The sequence below is a fragment of the Enhydra lutris genome, unplaced genomic scaffold, assembly GCF_002288905.1.
Source record: "Enhydra lutris kenyoni isolate GAN:26980312 unplaced genomic scaffold, ASM228890v2 scaffoldscaffold10, whole genome shotgun sequence".
In the NCBI taxonomy this organism is placed as follows: domain Eukaryota; kingdom Metazoa; phylum Chordata; class Mammalia; order Carnivora; family Mustelidae; genus Enhydra; species Enhydra lutris.
In genome coordinates, this window is record NW_019154094.1 from 40647282 (window position 1) to 40668412 (window position 21131).

A 21131-nucleotide genomic window follows, 5' to 3' on the forward strand; every position below is an offset into this window, starting at 1 on the left:
CTCCGCCTCGCCTTGTCCTAATATGGTGCCCAACCTGAGGCCGGGCTGCACCATTGCCTGATTATGGGGAAAGACTATGACAAAGACAAGAAGGCCAAAGTCACAAGGGAGAACTGCATGGATAACGGGATAAGCTTGAGTATCTATTTGAAACTTAAGGAGCTTAAAAATGTCAAGAAAGTCCTAGCGGGGAAACTTCCAAAGGACCAAGTGTTCCTGGGCTCCCCTTCTCCGTTCGGATCATAGATGGTACCGTCCGGAAGTTCGGGCGGAGACTGAGGCTGCGCTTCTCGCGAAAAGGCAGGCGTCGCGGAGCTGGCCACTTCCGCACTTCCGCTTTCCGGCCCAGCCAGCGCCCGCGATGGTGAGAGAGCCGGGCCCCGGCCAGGGACCCCCGCGGTTTTGCCTCAAAGCTGTGGGTCTGGGGGAGATGCGGCTTAGCAGCGGAGAGGCCCGGGGCTGAGGGATACTGCGGGGTGTTGGGACACTAAGGGACTGGAGGAAAGAGGGCGGGGCTGGAGCCGAAGTGAGGAAGGGGCGAGCGGGGACGCCCTCTTACGAAGCAGGCCTTGCAGCTTCAAGGTTTGGCTTTCGGTCCAGGTGGGGAATTGTGAGGGTAGAGGACGCCAGAATTGGGACCTCCTAGGCTGGTGGAAGCGCCGTGAAGGCACTTAGTAGGCCTCATTGCCCGTAGTCGGGCCGCTGAGGCACATAGTAAGGTCTTCTCACTCAGAGGAGAACTTGAGTGAGAACTTCCTTAAGTACACTGTCTTGTCCTCTTCTCCCCGCTTGACCCCGGTTTCCCAGAGGAAGCGTCTACACTTCCTTATCCCACTCTTCTCTTTACTCCCTGCCTTGCTTCTACCCCACAGAAGGATCTCTTTTATGCTGCCACCACCCAGACCTCTTCCTGGTCAGAATTCAGCCGTGTTAACCGTGAGCTCTGCTACTAAGGATCCCTCCCTTCCTGGTAGTACTCCCATTTGATAGATGTGGGTGTTCCTGGGAGTTGAAGCTTGGGCTCACCACCTTCCTCTTTGCATTTTTCCTAGTGGCACCTGTCAAGTCCTGGCTTTGATGACCTTGTGTGTTCTGGTGGCTCTTGAATCTGTCTTCCTAGTTCTTTTTTAGGTTTGCCTGGAAATCTTGAAGACACCTTCATATTAGATCTACAGGTCAAAAATCATTTTCTCTCCTATACTTGCTTTTCTTTTTATGTTACTTGTCCTGGCTTTGTGTCTTCTTACCTCAGGTAGAAGTCTGGATTTTCTTTCTTCTAATTGAGGGTATATCACCTGTATTTTTTTAAAAGTCAACTTTATTGAGGTATTACATGAGAATGCATTTTATTTGTGAAAAGGCAGGTGTCATGGGGCTTGTCACCTAAAAAATCACCGTTTTTAGGTTTATCATCTATGGATTTTGACAAACATAATAATGTAATTATTACTACAACCAAGATAACAGAATGTTTCCTCAAAAAGTGCCCTCAAATCCCTCTGTTATCACTCCTGTCTTCTCCCCATTCCAGGCAACCAGATTTTTTTTTCTCCTATAGTTTTGCCTTTTCAGTGTTGTCATACAAACAGAATTCTTCAGGATGTAGGCCTTTGGATGTGGCTTTTTAAAAACTTAACTTTAGGGGCGCCTGGGTGGCTTAGTGGGTTAAAGCCTCTGCCTTTGGCTCAGGTCATGATCTCAGGGTCCTGGGATCAAGCCCCATGTCAGGCTCTCTGCTCAGCAGGGAGCCTGTTTCCCTTCCTCTCTCTCTGCCTACTTGTGATCTTTATCTGTCAAATGAATAAGTAAAATCTTAAAAAAAAACAACAACTTTATTTACTCATTTGTTTTTGTATTTTCTACATCCATCTTGGGGCTTAAACGCACAACTCTGAGATCAAGAGTCACAGACTCTTCAGACTGAACTAGCCAGTCGTCCCAATGTGGCTTTTTAACCATAATGCATTTGAGATTCATCTATGTTGCATGTATCAGTAGTTACTCCTTTTTATTGTTGAGTAGGATTTTATCGTATGGGTGAACCACAGTTTGTTGGGAGGTGTTTTTTGATTCCATATTCTCTACATCTTATATGACAGTCTGACTGTTGTGATACCCTCCCTCTGCTTGTCCTCTCCACTGCCCCAGGCTCTCATCAGTGTTCCTTGAATAACCCTATTTGCCTTTTGTCTCACTTCCCTCTCCAGTCTATTCTCTGCAGAGCCACCATGCAACTCGTGAAGTCATATAACTTCCTCCTCAGAAAGTCCCAGCAGTTCCTTACTACCTTAAAAGAAAAGCTAAAGTTAACAGTCTGGAATTTGAGATGACCTGTGAATCTTTAGACTACCATTGCAGCATCATCTACTGAATCTAAAATGCTTTCCGTATATAGCAACCCTGTACTCATCACTACTTCTGGAACTCTTAAATGCCTTTTTGCATTGTTCTTTTTTTTTTTTTTTTTTTCCGATTTTCTTTATTTGACAGCGATCACAAGTAGGCAGAGAGAGAGAGAGGGAGAAGCAGGCTCCCTCCTGAGCAGAGAGCTGGATGCTGGTCTCATCCCAGAACCTTGAGATCATGACCTGAACTGAAGGCAGAGGCTTAACCCACTGAGCCACCCAGGCGCCCCTTTTTGGTGTTGTTCTAATCTTGGTTGTGGTATTATACATAATGTTGTATAGAAAAGGAGTAAGACATTGCATATGTTAAGTACCGAGTGAGGAGCAGGGTATATAGATTTGAATAAAGAGACATGGTCTATTGACCATGAAGCTTACAGTCTAGCGAAGAAGCAATCACTTTACTAAAGAAATATGAAGGTTGTGTCATTGTAACTTATAATAAATGCTATGAAGGGGGAGGTCAAGAATGGTCTCTCTGAGGAAGGAAGGGGCCTTCCCTGAATAAGTCAGGATCTGAGGGATGACTTGGGTCAAGAGAGGGAGAAAAGCCTGTAGATAGATGGATCAGCATGTCTAAAGCCCTGAGGTGAGAAAGACTTAGTTAATACAACTGAAGATAAGCCAGTGTAGGTAGAAGCTGATCCCTCTAATGGGAATGTCCTTAGTTTACTTTTTCTGAATTACAAAATCTGTTTTCATCTTTACCTCCAAACCAGTTTCTTCTGGAAATATAACTTGTGAATCAAATTCTATCCCATTTCATTCTTCTTTAGAATATCATAGTTGTTTTTTGTCTTCTGTAACCAGTTGAGCTATTTAAAGGTAGAGATTGTCTTTAGAATCTTAGCATTTAGATCATCGTCTAACACATATTGTTACCCATTGTTGGCTCAAAAGACAGATTTGAGAATAGTCTTTGTCACCTGTATGCCTTCAGACCAGAATTTTTCAACGTCAGCACTATTTGGGGTTTTCTTTTTTCTTTTTTATCTATTTATTTAGAGAGAGAACACACGCAAATAGAGGGAGGGGCAGAGGAAGAGGGAGAGAATCAGACTCAGCGCTGAGCATGCAGCACTTTGCGGGACTAGATCTCATGACTCTTGAGATCATGACCCAATCCAAAATCAAGAAACCTGACTGAGCCACCCACATGCCCCTGAATAATTCATTTTTGTGAGTTGTAGGATGTTTAGCAGTATGCCAGGACTCTACTCTGTGCCAGTAGCGCTCCCACCCCACTCCAAGTCCTGTCAATGAAAAATGTCCCTCCATTGCTGAATGTCTCCTGGCAGGAAGAATGGTCTTCTGTTGAGAACTACTGCTCTAGACTTAGAATGAAAGGCATCTTGAAGGCCTAGTCTGTTTTGTTCACTGTGGTATGTGAGAGCCAGATATTCTCAGTACCGCCTGGCTCCCATGTAGCTGGAGTAGAGGGCTAGTGGGTTTGCTAAGACAGATTCTGATTTTCCCTTGTGTTTTTTCCTACAGACTGCCACTCTCCGTCCCTACCTGAGTGCCGTGCGGGCCACACTGCAGGCTGCCCTCTGCCTGGAGAATTTCTCCTCCCAGGTTGTAGAACGACACAACAAGCCGGAAGTAGAAGTCAGGTAAGGAAGAGAAAGATCAGGGTGGGTGATGGGTTCAGCCCCAAAGATGGCAGTTGTCTGGAGGCTGTCAACGAATTTCCGTCCTGGAGTTGTCAAGACAACTATAGTTCACATACTTTGTCTTACTGCTCGATGAGCAATGGTTCCCAATTTGCAGTTCCAAAAATAGGGTCAGTGGGTTGGCAGGACAAAACCCAGGGGAGAAGCTAAACTCTAGAGCCAAGATTGCTTGACACAAGTGTGACGTCTCAGAGTAGGGCTGTTCAGTAAGTATCTCCTGTGTCATTGTTGAACCCAGTTTAAGGAGAGAGTGGAGAATTTTGTTAGATGCCATCTCTGCCCTCTTGTAATTTAAAGATCAAAGAATGTTCTTTTCCCCACCAACTTGTACTCTTATTCCTTACTCCAAATTTTCCATGCTTTGGGTTATTTTCTCTCTCTAGTTTATGTTTTGTTAAATTTTTCTGTTCTCCTTTAAAGTTTAATTTGAGACACCTGTAACTGAGATAAACAGTGTTACCACACCGTGTTGGAATGATTTGAATTTAAAAATACTGACAAAATGTTAGCATGTTTCATGTTGCTGTACTTAACATACATGATTTCTGCTGGGCATCTTAATTACCATTACAAATACCTAGAGATTCAGAGGCATCAAAATGGGAGCTGACCTGAGAGGAGTCTTAATGCTAAATAAGTGAATCATTCTGGATTGATAATTAAAGGAGGCCAAACTGTTTGATTTTAGCTTGTCCTTATTCTTAAGGCAGCCTCTCTCTTCTCATTCCCTAAATGGTATATGGGTTTGCCCGTAGTTATTAAAATAAGAGCTGTTGTTTGTAAAGCTCCTGCCATGTGCCAGGCACTCTATTAGACAATTGACCCTTTTTGATCTCTCTCAATCCTTGCCAGTGAAATAGGAATCAGTCATTTTACAGATGAGGAAATTGAGATTCCAACAGGGTAACTTGTCCAAGGAAAGTAACAGAGGAGGCTGGATTTCAAAACCTTATCGCCCTGACTCCAGAGCTTGCTCCTTCTGTTGGAGAACACACTTGCTGGCCCCCATCTTGGAGCCCCCATCTTGGAGTCACAAGTAGTAGGCCCTACTTGTGAGTCTCCTATTCCTTGGACTCTGGTCTCAGAGATTCCAGGGCCGCTGTGGGGTCTCCCTGAGCATTCTGTTCCTCTATAGTACAGAGGCCTCTGTGACATTGTGTTTTCAGGAGTAGCAAAGAGCTCCTGTTACAACCTGTGACCATCAGCAGGAATGAGAAGGAAAAGGTTCTGATTGAGGGCTCCATCAACTCTGTCCGGGTCAGCATTGCTGTGAAACAGGTGAGCTCACCACTGAGCCCCTGCCTCCTCAGGAGGCCAGGGATCCCCATCCAAGAGATCGTCGTGCTAGATTCAAGGTGCAGGGAATCCCAGGTGTACCCAAGGAATGATTTGCCAGGTCAGCAGAGTAGAGAGAGCAACCCTGTTTTGTAAGCCTTGCTCTAGGTTAGAAGTTGGGAAAAGTAGCAGCCAAGGCCATGGTCATTTTGGTGTCAGGTCAAAGAATCATTTATAAGGAAGGGAGAATAAGGCCAGTTCATAGAAATAAATAGTACCAATACCAATTTGACAACCATAAACCTTGAAAAAGAGATTTAGGGTAAAAAAAAGTGTAATTTTTTTTTTTTTAAAGATTTTATTTATTTATTTGATGGACAGAGATCACAAGCAGGCAGAGAGGCAGGCAGAGAGAGAGGAGGAAGCAGGCTCCCTGCTGAGCAGAGGGCCCGATGCGGGGCTCGATCCCAGGACCCTGAGATCATGACCTGAGCCGAAGGCAGAGGCCTAACCCACTGAGCCACCCAGGCGCCCCCAAAAAGTATAATTTCTTATGTTTTCTTAGGTGACATTCATATTCCCATCACTCTTATAATTTTTGCCATATTTATGTACCACCTAGGTAGTTATTTGTTTAATGGATTTCCTTAACTTGTCTTACTTTCTTTTACTTAAATTTGTTTGAAACAGAAACCTTATGCCATAGTGGAAAACAATATCACTTGTCAGATAGGGGGAACTCTAAAGAAGTGACTGCAGTGAAAGAAAACAAAACCGTTATTTAGTGTAGGCCCTGTTGCCTACAGAAAGCTCTGTTCTTGGTCCCTGCTCTGTTAAAAAGGGAGATTAACAAGTGTTAGAAGGTGTTAAGGGCATATATACCAGCACCTGGCTGCAAAATTCTTTCATTAGAAATAATGAGAATTCAGCATGGTTAAAGTTTGGGGATTATTTAATGTTCATTGTTACTAAAGCAGAGAGCACCTAGGTTTATCTCTGATAATTCCAGGTGGTATATATATCATAGACTTTGAGAAATACAGCACTAGTGAAATGGGAAGGGAAGAGACAGCTTTGAATGTAGGTATGGACTCTGGAAGGAGCAGATAAAAGACGTTCGTTTGCTAGAATTATCTCTGGAATGGGTGAAAATGAGATCATAATAATGTCTTATTGAGTTGAAGAGGCTCTAATGTAGTAGACACTCAGTTGGCAACCAGATGCCCCACGATTTAGGCAGTGCCCCTGATGCGAAACCCCACTACCTACAGTGAGTCTGGGGGAAACTGAGGTCAGAAGACCAGGGTACAGGTTTCTGTTGGCCTGTGAGGTCAGATTTAGGGAGCCTTGTTTATCTTTCACTCTTACTAGGCTGATGAAATTGAGAAGATTTTATGCCACAAGTTCATGCGCTTCATGATGATGCGAGCAGAGAACTTTTTTATTCTTCGAAGGAAACCAGTGGAGGTGAGACTGTGTGATCCACATGTTCATAATATTCAAGATTCTTCCACCAATTCTACTGTCACTGGTCTGGGATTGTTTGAAGAACAGGATTGCTGCTCCTCCAGCCATAGGACCCCCACTGCCTGAGTTGAGAGTTGGCCTTCATTTCAGCTGGAGTGAGAATAAGGGGGATCGGAAACTTGGGAAAAGTTGGGTCTCCCTCAGCTATGGAAAAGGCAAAAAATATGAGATGTGTTGCTCATCTTCCCAGAGCCTACAGTCTAATGGCACAAAGGGTATAATGAATCAGAAATCCTTTCTAAGCTGTGTCACCAACTAAATCATTGTCTCTCAGGGCCATAGTTGACATTGGCTTGGTGGTTGTCTGATTTTGTACTTGAGTCCTCTCCATAGACTCCCTGCCAAATCAACTTAAAATAATCCCAGTGACTAAGCAAGTACTGTGCAGAGCAGCATGCACCATCAGGTGTGTTGGCCAAGCTCATCCTCATCCTGAGCTAAAATCATTCTTCCTGGTCCTAGATCTAGCCTCCGGGGCCACCCAGAACACATAAGATTACTCTTCGACACAGCCCAGTCCCATCCTTCTCCCGAAGCATCTCTTCTCTCTGTTTCATTAGATTTTTCTGTGACAAGATTTCAAGTTCCTTTACTCTCCCCATGACTCATTCTGAATGCAGCTGTGTATCACAGGTAGTTTTCCAGAGATGCCTGACAGACACAGAATTCTCACCTGGGTCAGTTACTTGGACCCAGCGTAGACACCCTAGCAGAGCAGGCAGCTGCTGCCTGAAGGTCATGAGACTTGGGAGAAGATCACGGCCAGTAGGAAGCATGTAGCTGAGTGACCATAGAGGACATGGCCTACTAAGTGCCCTGGGATGTTAATTCTCTCCTGTTCCTTCTTTTTCTCTTTTCTACTGTCTTCCCTCCCCAGGGATATGACATCAGTTTTCTGATCACCAACTTCCACACAGAACAGATGTATAAACACAAGTTGGTGGACTTTGTGATCCACTTCATGGAGGAGATTGACAAGGAGATCAGTGAGATGAAGCTGTCGGTTAACGCTCGTGCGCGCATCGTGGCTGAGGAGTTCCTCAAGAATGTAAGTGTCGGTCTTCTTGGTGTCCCTCCAGAGGTAGGATGAGCTGTGGGTTGAGAACTTAGCATCTGGTGGTAAAGTGGTGCCAGCAGTGTGAATATTTCCTGAGGCCTATAGGACCTGCTGGTGGGTGTCATGTCAGCCAGGTGCCTTGGGGCTGGGGGACCCAGGGGTCATGTTTGGGACCTGCAGTGCATTGTCTGTAACTCAAGGACCTCCCTTAGTCTCTCATGGGGACTTAGATGATCCTTTCTACATCTCAAAATGTACTTAGTCCTTCCCTATATCTAGCTCAAACCTCAGGTGAGGCAAGTTAGATCTACATGGGAATATTCCAAGAATGTAGGACAGTTAATCAGTGTAATTCTACTTCTCAAACAGATTTGAATGTTTTCAGCGTCTCTTTCTCAGGCTTATAGTCATGATGTTTTCGACCTGTTTCCCATTACTTTCATGGCTTCAGTCCCTCCAGATCCCTTTTCAGTTGTTTGTGTTCCCAACTGAAGGGACTGCAGCCCTCTGAAGAGGAGAAATTATTTACACTGATGAGCTGATGACACAGTTGTTCTTATTTAGATATTCAGGACATGGCCTTCTTTTTTTCTCCTCTTCTTCCAGTTTTTGGTTTGTTGACATGTTCTGCTTTGAGTTAACTATAATCCCTAGATGGTAGACTTAGTGTTTACTCCTACCAGTGCATACAGATCCAGCCCAGAAGGAGCTCAGAATCCTAAAAATAGAAATTACCCCTTTTTCCCCTGGGCTTTAATTATACTGAGGACAGTCAGTGTACAAAAGTCAGTGCACAGTGTACTGTGCACGCAGGGTAGCATACTTGTTCAGATCGCATAGGCTGTGGGGTCATACTGCCTGTGTGTGCATCCAGCTCCGCTGCCCACTTGGGCATGTTATTGAATCTCTCAATATGAAGCCTCGGTTTCCTCAGCTGTGAAATGAGACTATTCATTAATATGTATGTTCTAGTATGGTTGAGCATTAAATGAGGAGAGGTATACAAAGCAAATCATATGGTACATAGTGAGCTTTCCAGGTATTGTAGCACCAAAGTTTTATGGCCAAGGCACTACAAGGCCTAACATTCAACTGCAAAGGAAAAGGGTTCTTTTTTTTTTTTTTTAGCGATTTTTATGTATTTATTTGACAGACAGATCACAAGTAGGCAGAGAGAGAGAGAGAGAGAGGGGAAGCAGGCTCCCTGCTGAGCAGGGAGTCCAATGTGGGGCTCGGTCCCAGGACCCTGACATCATGACCTGAGCTGAAGGCAGAGGCTTAACCCACTGAGCCACCCAGGCCCCCTGCAAAGGAAAATAGTTCTTGTCCTAATTTAATATTTGGCTCATTCACCGTTTAATTACAATAACTGCATTTCTTTCTTTTTCTTAATTTAAATTCAGTTAGCCAACATATAGTATACTGTTAGTTTCAGATGCTAACTATATTTCTATAATTACACAGCTAAGAACATTTATCTATCTCATTCAATCCCTGAAACAATCTTTGAGTCATGGGTTATCCCTATTTTATGGGTGAGTGAACTGGGCTCCGAAAGTCAAGTCACCTGCCTAAGGGCCCTGAGCCTGCAAGAGGAGGAACTGGGACTTAGAGCTTGGTTTTCAGATTCAAAGATCAAGATGGCACCGTAGCGTTCGGCAGGGGTCACATACTCAGGTGCATGAGGGGCTTAGGCAGGTAATGCATGGGAGTGAAGTGGGCCGTTGGGGATCTGGTAAGCACATGGCTCTTCTGAAGAGGGTGACTACTGCCACAGAGCTCCCGCCCATGACGGTTTCATTGTTCAGCTTTTTAAAAGAATCGCCAAATCTGGATTTGTATGTGACATCTCTTATATTTTCAAGGTTGGCAATGAATTCATATTTTTTTAAAGACTTTGTGGACCAGACAGTGTTCATTATTGGGCTGGGTCCCGTCTGTGGGCCACTGGGCCACAGTCGCTGATCTGTAAGATGTGTGCGGCTGCTCTGGGCACCATGGGGGATACTTGAGGGCAGAAGATATTTCCAAGGGTGTATTATGGCTGGAGAACCACCCAGAGCTTGACAGAAAGTACCAGATCATGGGTCCTGCTGCTCCTGGCCCCCTAATCCCCATGCCCTTGCATGCAAGCTCCCATCTCAGTTCAAGCAAGGCACTGACAGCTCTCTATAGCAGTCACCATGACATGGTTAAAGGGAGCTTTGGAAGAGCCTGCCTCACCCTTAATTTTTCTGTCTTGTCTAGTGCTAGGTTTAACACTAGTTAAACTAGTTAGTAACATTAGTTAAACTAGTTAGCCCTGAAGGTCACTGCTGAATGCAGGTTGAATTAGAAAGCGGGTGCCTACAAGGTGTGCTAGGACCCAACCTATCCCTCAGAAATCTGAGCACAGTAGCAGCTAGCAGCTCTCAGATCAGCCTACCTCCCCAGAGCAGGCCTGCCAGGATACACTAATAACTGCCATTCACTGCCTCTTGGTTCTTTTGACAGTTTTAAACCATCTGGCTGGATCTCAAGGCCTTCCCCCTCAGACTCCCCTGTGTCTCTGCGAAGGCATCCTGGAGTTACTCCCCAGAGCAGCAGCGGCGGCGGCAGCAACAGCAGCGGCAGAGCTGGGGAGCTGGGTCAGGGTGGGCATTAGATGCGGGAGGTGGGTGGTATGCTTGCTAGCTGGGCAACAAAGCAGCAGTGGACCTGCCCCAAGGCCACACGTGCCTGGTCAGGCTGGCTTCTGATGTTCAGTCCCCTGGGCTGGGACAGATTTTTTTTTTAACGTCTTGAAACTTAAATTCTGTGCTTGTAGGAGACTGTAACCTTTTTGTCTTTTTTTTTTTTTTTTTTTTTTTTTTTTTACACAAAACACCCTCCCCCTCCAGTGGCTGTGACTGGTCCCAGTGATTGTACCATATTGGTCGCTGTGGGTCTGGGCGGGCCTGGAGCCAGAAGGCGACTATTGTGTGTGTCTCCCCGCGCCCCCCCCCCCCACCTCCAGGAAGTCCCAGGTTGGGAGAGAGGGAGGGAAGGAGGAAGGTTTCAGACTCCAGTTCCTTTCCTTTGCCCTCTTACTCTTGAGCCTCCTTGGGCCCAGTGGAAGTTGTTCAGACTCTCCGCCAGCTTCCTGAGCTCTGCCTGAAGATAAGCCACCCAGCACTGGTTGGAAACAAGGGCTGAATTGGTGGCCACCAGCCATGCCTCAAAGCTGGGCACTGAAAGCCAGGTGCCTCTGGCCACGGGGCCTCTTTGTGCCCTCCCAGCTGAGAGGGGCCACTGATTTGCCTTGTCTATCAGTGCAGTGCCTGTGCTAGAGTTGGAGGGGTGAGTCTTCCAGAGCTTCCTGAGCTGGGTCTCTTACGCCTGCTCTGGCTCCTCTGCTCCCTCGCTCGCTGTACCTTTTCTTATTCTGGTGGATCCTGCCTCCTCTCCTGATTAAAGTCTCTCCTTGCCCCTTTGGGGCTGCATGAGGTCTGTGCACTGTGTATATGAAAGGTGGGGGGTGCAGTGGGGCTTTTTCTTCCCAAGACAATGTAGTTGGTACTTGGGGGGGGCCCCATCAGTAGTCGTCTTTCTGATTGGTTTCTGATGTTCTCTGTGCCAAGGGCCCCGACCCAGAGACCCCCATTACAGTCCAAGCACCATTCATTTCTGAAACTGCTCTGTGCCTGTACGAAGCTTTGGTCCTTTTCACATAAAGAGCTCATTTGGGCTAAAAGGTAATCTAAGAGAAATGATGATTCCTTATCATGGCTAAGGAAACTGTGGTTCCTTGAGATGTAGCAGCTTGCTCCAAAACTCCCAGCTAGTGACCGAGAGAGTATGCTTCAAATCTAAGGCTTCTGGCTCTGTCTATAATCCCTAGCTACATGTGGCTATTTAAATTATTAAAGTTAAAAACTTAAAATTCACTTCCTCATTCCCACCAGAGGTGTTTCAGGTGCTCAATAAATACAAATGACTAATTCCTACCATGTCAGAGAGTACATACATAAAACATTTCCATCACTGGCGAAAGTTCTGTTGGACAGCACTAGACCTTGGTGACTCCTTGAAGTTAAAAACCAAACAAACCAAACACGGTGCTCAAGTCCTGACTCTCAAGGCTGAATTTGCGTGAGTTCCTAATGTTCTGTGCGCTTGTTTCTTATTCCATAAAGTGGAGATATTGTGAACAGGCCGACATGGTACTGTGTTATAGGTACTGAATAAACTACAGCTGATTTTTCCACCAGAGCAGTATCCAAACTGAAAATTTCCATTGCACTAGGCTTGGGGGTTGGTGGAGTGACCTTATCCCTGTCTTGGAGAGACTTGGGGGGGGGATAGTGAAAGCTGAATGTGTAAGTAGGTGCACTGAAGTGTTTCTGCAAACTGATTCTGTGGTAGTCTACCCAGGAGGGGAGGTGGTATATTTATGGAAGTGGGTGACAGGAAAAGTTTCAGCCTTTGATCTGAACTTTTCAAAAGGTTTTTCCAGACCACCAAAGAAGTCTCTTGAGGTGGAGGATAGGTAATGTTAAAGGGAGGAGGGGTTGGGGGTGGGGGCAACTTGGACAGCTACCATCCCCTTTATGACATTACCTGTGACGGCCTCCTCCTGCCTTACAGAATTAGGTGTGTCCACTGGGGGCACGGGTATGTTTTAACTGCAGTGAATGTTAAAGGTGCTCACGGTGAAGCTGGTGGTTCAAAAGAGTATGGCAGCTGCTCACTCAACCTTCACAGGACGGCATTGCCTGGGTGAGCCAGCCGTTTGTCACATCCATCTCCCAGGATCCAGAGCCCCTAACAACCAGATTTGCAGGCGGATGAGAAAGACTGGATGGTTGCCAATCAGCCTACCCTCTTCTTGGGGCATGTCTTTTGGGAAGCCCAGTCTCCAACAAGGTGTGGTCAGGGGTTGAGAAGAGCGATCTCAGGTTGAGATTGGCTGGACAGTGAGGTTGAGGACCCACCCTCACTCTACTGGCAGATCTATCTGATAACAAAGCTGGGTTCTCAGACCAGAGTACTCTCTTACCTGCACTCTGCTTGAATGAGCACTGCTGGAATTTGCACCTCAAATTGTTCTTAGGGTGCTTTTATGACCCATTACCTGAGTGGTAATATATAGTTATGTTAAATAATGTTTATGTTGAAGAGTGGGATTTTGCGGTCAGAACTGAATTCAGTGCTGGCTCTGCTGTGTGATTTTAGGCGAATTAACATTTTGGAGCTTTATGTTACTTACGACTTCGGAAGATCATACTTTGCTACTGCCTCCAAAAAGTTTACTTACAGTCTTTGCAGTCTTGAGGGCTGCACCTAACTGTTCCATTTTATTTTTTCTGCGGTTGACTCAAGCGATCTGTTTTTCTATTTTTAGTTATGGAGGGCAGGGGGAGTGTGCTGCACTCTACTTTCTCATTGTTTCCCCCATACACTGCCCTGGTTTTCAGATCAGCCCCAGGGAACCTTACCCTGGCTAGGCCCATCCACCAGGCCCTGCAGATCTAGCGCACTCTCACCAGGCTCCAGCCACACTGCCTACCTCTTAGTTGCAGGGAAGGGTTCTTAACCCTTCTCAGGGGTGTTGCTGAGACCTTCCTGTCTGGATTGCTATTCCTACCCCTCTTCACTAGCCAACTTCTGAGCTCCTTTGCATAGGCTTCAGCCTAAATGTCACCTCTTCAGAAAGGCCATCTTTTTCTTAAGTATGTCCCCTTCCTGGTTGGTTTGCTGTTTGTTCATTGCCCTTACCATACCTACAGCTCTTTTATTCCTTTGTTGCTTGCTTTTTTGTCTCCCCTCCACTGGGCTGTAAGCTCCATGAGGTCAGGGATCATTTCTAGCTTCTAGTCTCCAGCCCTAGCCCACTGCCTAGCACGGTTGCTCTCCATAAATACGGTGGAATGACTCAAGCCACAGGAACCATGATGCTGAAATTAACTGGCAGCACAGTGCTCCACGCTTCCACTTTAGGTACCCCTGCTTAGCGGTCCGGACTTAAGCCCGCAAAAGGGAGTACCCGAACCCACTCCCGGATTGTGCCAAGGGAATGGTTTCCTGGGCAACAGCAAACAGGAGGCGGGGCCTCGGAACGGAGGGCCCTGCTCCCCTGAGAGGAGGCGGCGCGCAGAGGGGGAGGAGGGCTCTCACGCGCTGGGAGGGCGCGCGCAGCGAGGGGCGCATGCTGGGCCCCGGCGCGCCGCTGCTCCTGAGCGCGAGGGAGCTGGGGGTCGCACACCAGGGTCCCGCCGCCTGGTACCGCCGAGAGGGCGGCCGCACCAGTTCCCCTGCCCCATGGCGCTGGGCGTGCCACTCCGAGTTCCCGCCTGCCAACCCGCTGCCTTGGCAGGGACCCGCCTCCGCCTGTCCCGAGGGGGTTCACGCAGGAGGTAAACGCCAGGCCCGCAGCCTAGCCTCTGCCCGCCGCCTAGGCCACGCCTTCGAGTCTCAGGCCCAAGGCACCCACGCCCAGAGCGCCGCGGATCTCTGCCCCTTCGGGTTCCTGAACACCCCGGCTCCGGATTATGGCCAGTCGCGGGACGGTGAGGCCCGTTGCCGCCCGCCCATCGTGGCCGGAGGTGGTTGCAAGAACAAGAAGACTTGGGTTGGAGGGAATAAGAGGTCGGGAGAGTGTGGGCTCCGGATGAAGAGCGGAGAAAGGAGTGTGGTCATTGGAGGCCGGGAGAGACTCTAGGCTGAGCCTCCAGCCTGCCCCATCCCTATTCTGCATCTTTCTGCAGGTTCCCTTGTCCTCTGGCGAGGATTCTCCAAGCCATCTCACCACATGGGCCGGCTCAGAAACGCCAGAATCCACGTGGAGAGAGCTGTCAAGGTTGGAGGGGGCTGGGGGGTGTCTTGAAAGGGCCCGCAGAGTGGCTTAGCCTGCCTCCCTGAACTTTCTTCTTACATCCTTTAAAAACAGACAAAACCAAAAACCTTGATCCCACACCCATCTTAAAATATTCCAAAGTTTTCAGTACCACTTCTGGCGGAATTGTGTAACTTCTTTACCTGGCATTCACCCCTTCAGCTCTTACCACTCTGGTTCCTAACCTTTCCCATTACCATGGGGAACCACTCTAGTCAAGGTCATTCATGACCCCCGAGGAGGCAAATCCAGCAGCCGCTTTTCTGCCCTAATCTCGGTCTGGTACCTCATGTCATTCTACACTATTGCCCCTTGGCTGTCTGCATACACCTAGTTTTCCTTTCTCCCTCCCTGGCTGCTGCTTTACAGTTGCCTTTGAAGGATCCTTGGAGCTTTCCTGGTTTCCTGGATCCCTCCCCACACCTGTCTCCTTGACTGTGAGTCCAGTAAATGTGCTGTGCCCTCTACGTGCCCCTTGCAGCCCAGCCTCTCCATTAACTACACATTCCTTAGATCTAGCCCCCTACTTGATATCTTCACCCAGAGAGAACTTAGAACCATTCCAAACCTATGTCTCAAACCATACTTTTCATTTTCCTGCCTAAATCTGTCATTCTCCCTAATCTCCCATTTTCCTCATCAACCAGTTGCTCAAGCTGGAAATATGATCTTTCTGTTCATTCACCCACACATCTAGACAGTCATGATTTTTTTTTTTTTTAAGTAACCTCTATGCCCAACATGGGGCTTAAACTCAAAATCCCAAGATCGAGAGTCACATACTATATTGACTGAGCCAGCCAGGCGCTCTGTTCACCTTCTACACATCTAATTCCATCAGCAAAACCAGTCACCTCTGTTTCCAAAACAGGTCTCTACTCTGTCACATTCTCCACATTTTCACCCTCATTTTAGCTATTGTGGTTTTTCTCCTGCACAAATCACAACAGCCTTTTATTTTATTTAATTTTTTTAAAGATTTTATTTATTTATTTGACACAGAGAGAGAGATCACAAGTAGGCAGAGAGAGAGAGGAGGAAGCAGGCTCCCTGCTGAGCAGACAGCCCAATGTGGGGCTCGATCCCAGGACCCTGAGATCATGACCTGAGCAGAAGGCAGAGGCTTTAACCCACTGAGCCACCCAGGTGCCCCTATTTTATTTAATTTTATTTATTTTTGTAACAGCTTTCTAACCCTTCTCCCTGCTTCCCTCCCTGGCCCCTTCATCTGTTCTCTGTATAGCAACAAGCCAAACTTGTAAACCCTCCAATCCTATCATGCCCTCGTTTTGTCTTCATTGCTTCATGCTGCTCTTAATAGAAAATCCCAGTCTGTTCAAGGCCTGCAGGGCCTTCCACAGTCTAGCTGCTACCAGCTTCCTCAGCCGTCCCTTTGTTTTTCACACCCCATTCTCACTGGCTTCCTTCCAATTTCTTCTGACCTCAGAGCCTCAAGGTCTTTGCACATGCTTTTCCCTCTGCCTGAACTGCCATTTGCCCAACTCTGTATACTCATGGTTGCTTTTTACCCTTCCCATGTATGTACTTTTATTGTGAGTCCCCATTATGTATCCAGTTGTGGGAGCAACCAATCTGGATTTTAGTCCTTGCTCTTTCACTTAATCACTGTGTAGCCAAACTAGTCAACCTCTCTATGCCTCTGTTTCATAATAAGTTAAGTGGGGAAATAGCACCTATTAAAAATACATATTAGGGGCGCCTGGGTGGCTCAGTGGGTTAAAGCCTCTGCCTTCAGCTCAGGTCATGATCTCAGGGTCCTGGGATCGAGCCCCGAATTGGGCTCTCTGCTCAGCAGGGAGCCTGTTTCCCCCTCTCTCTCTGCCTGCCTCTCTGCCTACTTGTGATCTCTGTCTGTCAAATAAATAAATAAAATCTTTTAAAGAATACATATTATGGGGGCACCTGGGTGGTGCATTCAGTTAAGTGTCCAACTCTTGGTTTCAGCTCAGGTCATGATCTCAGTGTTGTGAGACTGAGCCCCACATTGGGCTTCACATTCAGTGCAGAGTCTGCTTGAGATTCTCTCCCTTTCCCTCTGTACCCCCTGCTCATGCTTTCTCTGTCTCTGTCTCTCTCAAATAAATAAATTTTTAAAAAGATTTTATTTATTTATTTGACAGAAGGAGATCACAAGTAGGCAGAGAAGCAGGCAGAGAGAGAGGAGGAAGCAGGCTCCCTGCTGAGCAGAGAGCCCGACGTGGGGCTTGATCCCAGGACTCTGGGATCATGACCTGAGCTGAAGGCAGAGGCTTTAACCCACTGAGCCACCCAGGTGCCCCTCAAATAAATAAATCTTTAAAAAAAAAATACATTATTGAAGCACCTGGGTGGCTCAGTCGTTAAGCGTCTGCCTTCGGCTCAGGTCATGATCCCAGGGTCATGTGATTGAGCCCCACATCGGGCTCCTTGCTCAGTGAGAAGCCTGCTTCTCCCTATCTCACACCCCCTGCTTGTGTTCCCTCTCTCACTGTCAAATATATAAAATCTTTTTTAAAAATAATAAAAAATACATATCATTGTTAGTAGTATATATAAACTAAGCAGTGTACAGTAGGTACACAATAATTTTTAGCTCTTACCATTATAACTATTAACTATTCGTGTTTATTTTCCCTGTTTGATTATAATTTATCTTCCCTGCTGGAACATAAAAATTTCCTGAAGGCAGAAACCAGAACTTGTTCACCACTATATCCCATGGTCTGGAGCTTGGATGATACTGACCAAGTGTCCTCCTCTCACCTTACAGCAGAAAAAGATCTTTATGATCCAAGGCCGCTACCCAGTGATACGGTGCCTCTTGCGCCGGAGAGGCTGGGTGGAGAAGAAGATGGTCCATCACTCGGGCACCAATCTGCCACCATCCCAGAAGGATCTGGATAGCTCGGTAATCGGTGACAGTGACACCACTGAGGATGGTAAGCAGTTCCCTCCCTTTCTGCAGGATGACCCTCCTGAGTCTCTTTCCTTTGGTTCTTGCTCTCCCAGGGTTGAGACTTTGGTATGGGTCTATGGGGCAGGGACAGGAGCCTCACCAGGCCAGGGCTCTACGTCCACAGAGGATGAAGAAGAGGACGAGGCATTTCGGCCATCGCAGCTGTTTGACTTTGATGATTTCCTGGAATTTGATGACCTAGATGGGACACATGCTCTGATGGTGAGGGCCCCTGGGGGGGCTGGTAGGGAGGGGCTGAGAGGGTGAGGGCTTCTCTGGGCCTCATTTTCCCTATCCACACTAAAAACGGATTGCTTCTATAAAGCCTGGGTGGGCCAGCAGAGTGGTGAGGGGCACAGTGGGGCTCAGACAAGGCTGGCCTGGGATCAGAATCCTGCTAGGTTATACCAGAAGCTAGCATAACCTCCACACCTGGTAATTCCCCCTTCTAAATAAAACCCTATATTTCACATCCTTCCTCTGCCCTTGGCAAGTGAAGGCTGGAAGGAAGGGCTTAAAAAGCTCTGAAAGGTCTGATGTGATGATGTGGAGGGGAGGACACCTCTGTATCAGAGTGAGGACGCTTGGCTTTGGATCTTGGCACCACCACTTACTAAGCTGAACATACCAAATTACCATTTTTGTATATCAGAAAAGACTGAACACTGGCAATTTCATATGGCTTAACTGTGTGGGCTCTTGGACAAGTCACCTGCCCTCCCAGTGCCTCAATTCCCTTACCTGTGAAAGGGGATAATAGTAGCACCTACTTCGTGCTGAGGATTAAGTGAATTGATGTCAAAAGCACTTAATAGGAGGGGTGCCTGGGTGGCTCAGTGGGTTAAGCCTCTGCCTTCAGCTCAGGTCATGATCCCAGGGCCCTGGGATCGAGCCCTGCATCGGGCTCTCTGCTCAGCAGGGAGCCTGCCTCCCCCCGTCTCTCTTCCCCTGCCTCCCTACCTACTTGTGATCTCTGTCAAATAAATAAAATCTTTTTTTAAAAAAAGCACTTAAAAGGAAAGAAAGGAAGAAAAGCACTTAGAATAGGGCCTGGCATGTGATGTCATTGCCTGCGAGTAACCCTACCTCCCAGAGCTGTGGGAATGATAGGGGTGGAAGAACCCTGAGAGAACCTTTGTCACATATGCCCATCAGCCTGGAGTCACTGTCCTGCCACTGAGCAAGTCACTGATAGCCATGGGCCAAAACAAAGGGGCGGCATTCAGTTGTGTGGCTTAGTCACTGTGTAGGGGCACCTGGCCAAAAGGAGTTCTGTAAGTCAGCCTCTTTTCTGCTCACAAGTGTGTGCTCTGGAGGAAGAGATGTCTTCTTAACACACATAAAGATGGGGTGTGGGCTAGAGGCCACCTCGGAAGCACCTTCTCCTTCCATACTCCCACCCTACTCAACAGGCCGGGGAGAAGTTTCCTCAGGCCCTGGGCTGCCCACCCCAGCCTCCCCTGTCTCCTCGGCTCTCCTTAGTCCCGCATGGTTCGGAACGAGGTTCCCTATTTCATCTGGACCACTCGGCGGGATGTGCTGGACTGTCGCTTCCTCTCCAAGGATCAAATGATAAACCACTATGCCCGGGCTGGCTCCTTTACCACAAAGGTGGGTTCCCCAGGGGGGTGGGCATGGCAGCTTCTAACCCATTAGCCCTTGGGCTGACAACTCCATTGCCTGCTTTCCCTGTCAGGAAAAGAGAGTTCTCAGGAGGCAGAGAGGTATATGATTCTGTGGGATTTGGAGTCAGGCAGCCTGAGTTCGAATCCAGCCCCTGCAGCATGTCTGGCACATGTAGACATAATGATTAAAATAGACTCCAGGATCCAAATACGATCTGGAGCCAGAAAAACACCAAGTCTAATGACCATAAACAATAGAGCCCTTACCAACTAAGCAAGGGATATCCAGCTGCTGGATCCATTCTGTCCCATCTGGGTTTATTAACAAGTGACTTCACTTCTGACCTCAGTTTCCTTGTCTTTAAATGAGAACACCAGTAGGACCTACCTTATAGGGTTGTGGCAAGAATGAAGGGCTTTATTATTGGAACATGCTATTATGTTAGTGGTATGGGCTGGGGAGGCTTCCCAGAGGAGGCAGTTCTTTAAGAATGTGAAAGGATGGATAGGAGGGGTGTGGGGCATTCTTGGCAGGGCAAACTGCGTGGGCATACACATGGAGACGGATATAAGTGAGTCAGGCCTAGCAAGTGTGGCAGAGGCTCTGAGAACACTCAAGCAGGGTCTCCCTGAGCTGTCTGGGTGTGTACTGAATGTGGGGAGTCCCTTGGAGGTGTCTGGGCAAGTCCCACTATGCCCCCTCAGCAGCTAACTCCATAGGTGGGTCTATGTCTCAATCTCCGGAATTTGCCGTGGTTTGATGAGGCTGATGCTGACTCCTTCTTTCCACGCTGCTACCGCCTGGGGGCTGAGGATGACAAAAAGGCCTTCATAGGTAAGGAGAAGCCAGCCCCATGCCTGGACTCCCAGGCCGAAGCACGAGGGCTAAAACGTGTTCACGTTAGAGAGCAGAGAGCCTCTCTTTATGCCCTCATCCAACCCAGCAGATTTCCTCCTCCGTGCCCTACCCTATCCTTCCCTAATGTGCCTCCCTTAATGAACTATCTAGCTTGGTCGATCTAGACCTCCAGAAGAGCTTAGATAGCTTAGACTGCATCCTAAAGCAGGTTCTAAAAGTTGGTCAATGGATTGAGTTTGGAGCCCACAGTATGTTCCAGGCCTATGTCAAATTCCACTGGCTAGACTGGGTTCCAGATCTAGAAAAGGGTCTAAACTTTGGGTTCCTAAAGGCGGAAGAGTTTCCATTCTAAAATTCAGGTCAGAATTTGTGTACAGATTAGATATTAGGTCTGAATTCATTTCCAAACCTGACATAGTTTTTATGCTCAGGTCTGGTTCTCGAGCTAGAATAAGTTATCAAAAGTGGATCAGGAACAGAAGGGGGAAATGAGACAACAGGTTCAGGCAAGATTCTGAAGGCAGAATATGAGCCATGTCAGATTCTAGGCCTGGTTCTACAACTGAACAGGAGCCAGGTTCTAACCCCAGAGTGTAGAGTCAGAAGGTAGTTAGGTTCCGGATCCAGAATGGGGCAGGTTATGATCAGGTTCCAGAACCAGAACAGGCTTTGAGCCTAGGGGCTGAGCAGGGTATCCCCTGCCCTGGGAGCAGAGGACTTCTGGCTGACAGCTGCTCGCAACGTTCTCAAGCTGGTGGTAAAGTCCGAATGGAAGTCATACTCTATCCAGGCAGAAGAGGAAGAGGCCCCAGGCAAGTACTACAGTTACCCTCACTTCCCACCTATTATTTTTATCTTCTCACCCATCCATCTGTTTATGTATACATCTATCTATGTATTA

At 47.4% G+C, this 21131-nt stretch overlaps 2 protein-coding genes across 3 annotated transcripts in view; both read left to right on the plus strand.

Annotated features, from left to right (window-relative positions):
- Nucleotides 1-110: 110 nt before the first annotated feature.
- LOC111143772 (actin related protein 2/3 complex subunit 4) lies at nucleotides 111-11401 on the plus strand. Of its 2 annotated transcripts, XM_022497624.1 has the most exons (6): nucleotides 111-364; nucleotides 3900-4018; nucleotides 5245-5356; nucleotides 6725-6820; nucleotides 7758-7928; nucleotides 10431-11401. In XM_022497624.1, the coding sequence occupies exons 1-6, from the start codon at nucleotides 362-364 to the stop codon at nucleotides 10434-10436; spliced, it is 507 nt and encodes a 168-aa protein (XP_022353332.1). In that variant the 5' UTR covers nucleotides 111-361; the 3' UTR covers nucleotides 10437-11401. The 2 variants fall into 2 exon arrangements, with proteins under 2 accessions (XP_022353332.1, XP_022353330.1); XM_022497622.1 differs by lacking the exon at nucleotides 10431-11401 and having other exon boundaries at nucleotides 7758-9043.
- A 1173-nt stretch (nucleotides 11402-12574) lies between these two features.
- Nucleotides 12575-21131, plus strand: part of LOC111143771 (tubulin tyrosine ligase like 3) — a 28124-nt gene continuing 19567 nt past the window's right edge. Inside the window, exons 1-7 of the mRNA XM_022497621.1 lie at nucleotides 12575-14500; nucleotides 14663-14754; nucleotides 17561-17729; nucleotides 17832-17968; nucleotides 19229-19357; nucleotides 20092-20206; nucleotides 20944-21042. Coding sequence (XP_022353329.1) covers nucleotides 13972-14500; nucleotides 14663-14754; nucleotides 17561-17729; nucleotides 17832-17968; nucleotides 19229-19357; nucleotides 20092-20206; nucleotides 20944-21042 — 1270 coding nt within the window. The 5' untranslated portion in view covers nucleotides 12575-13971. The remainder of the gene's footprint in view (nucleotides 14501-14662; nucleotides 14755-17560; nucleotides 17730-17831; nucleotides 17969-19228; nucleotides 19358-20091; nucleotides 20207-20943; nucleotides 21043-21131) is intronic.

What these genes read in the sequence shown, in the direction of transcription:
- LOC111143772 (XM_022497622.1), top strand. An exon ending in AAGCCGGAAGTAGAAGTCAG is followed by an intron (nt 4,019 to 5,244) that starts GTAAGGAAGAGA and finishes TTGTGTTTTCAG; the next exon opens with GAGTAGCAAAGAGCTCCTGT. An exon ending in TCAGCATTGCTGTGAAACAG is followed by an intron (nt 5,357 to 6,724) that starts GTGAGCTCACCA and finishes CACTCTTACTAG; the next exon opens with GCTGATGAAATTGAGAAGAT.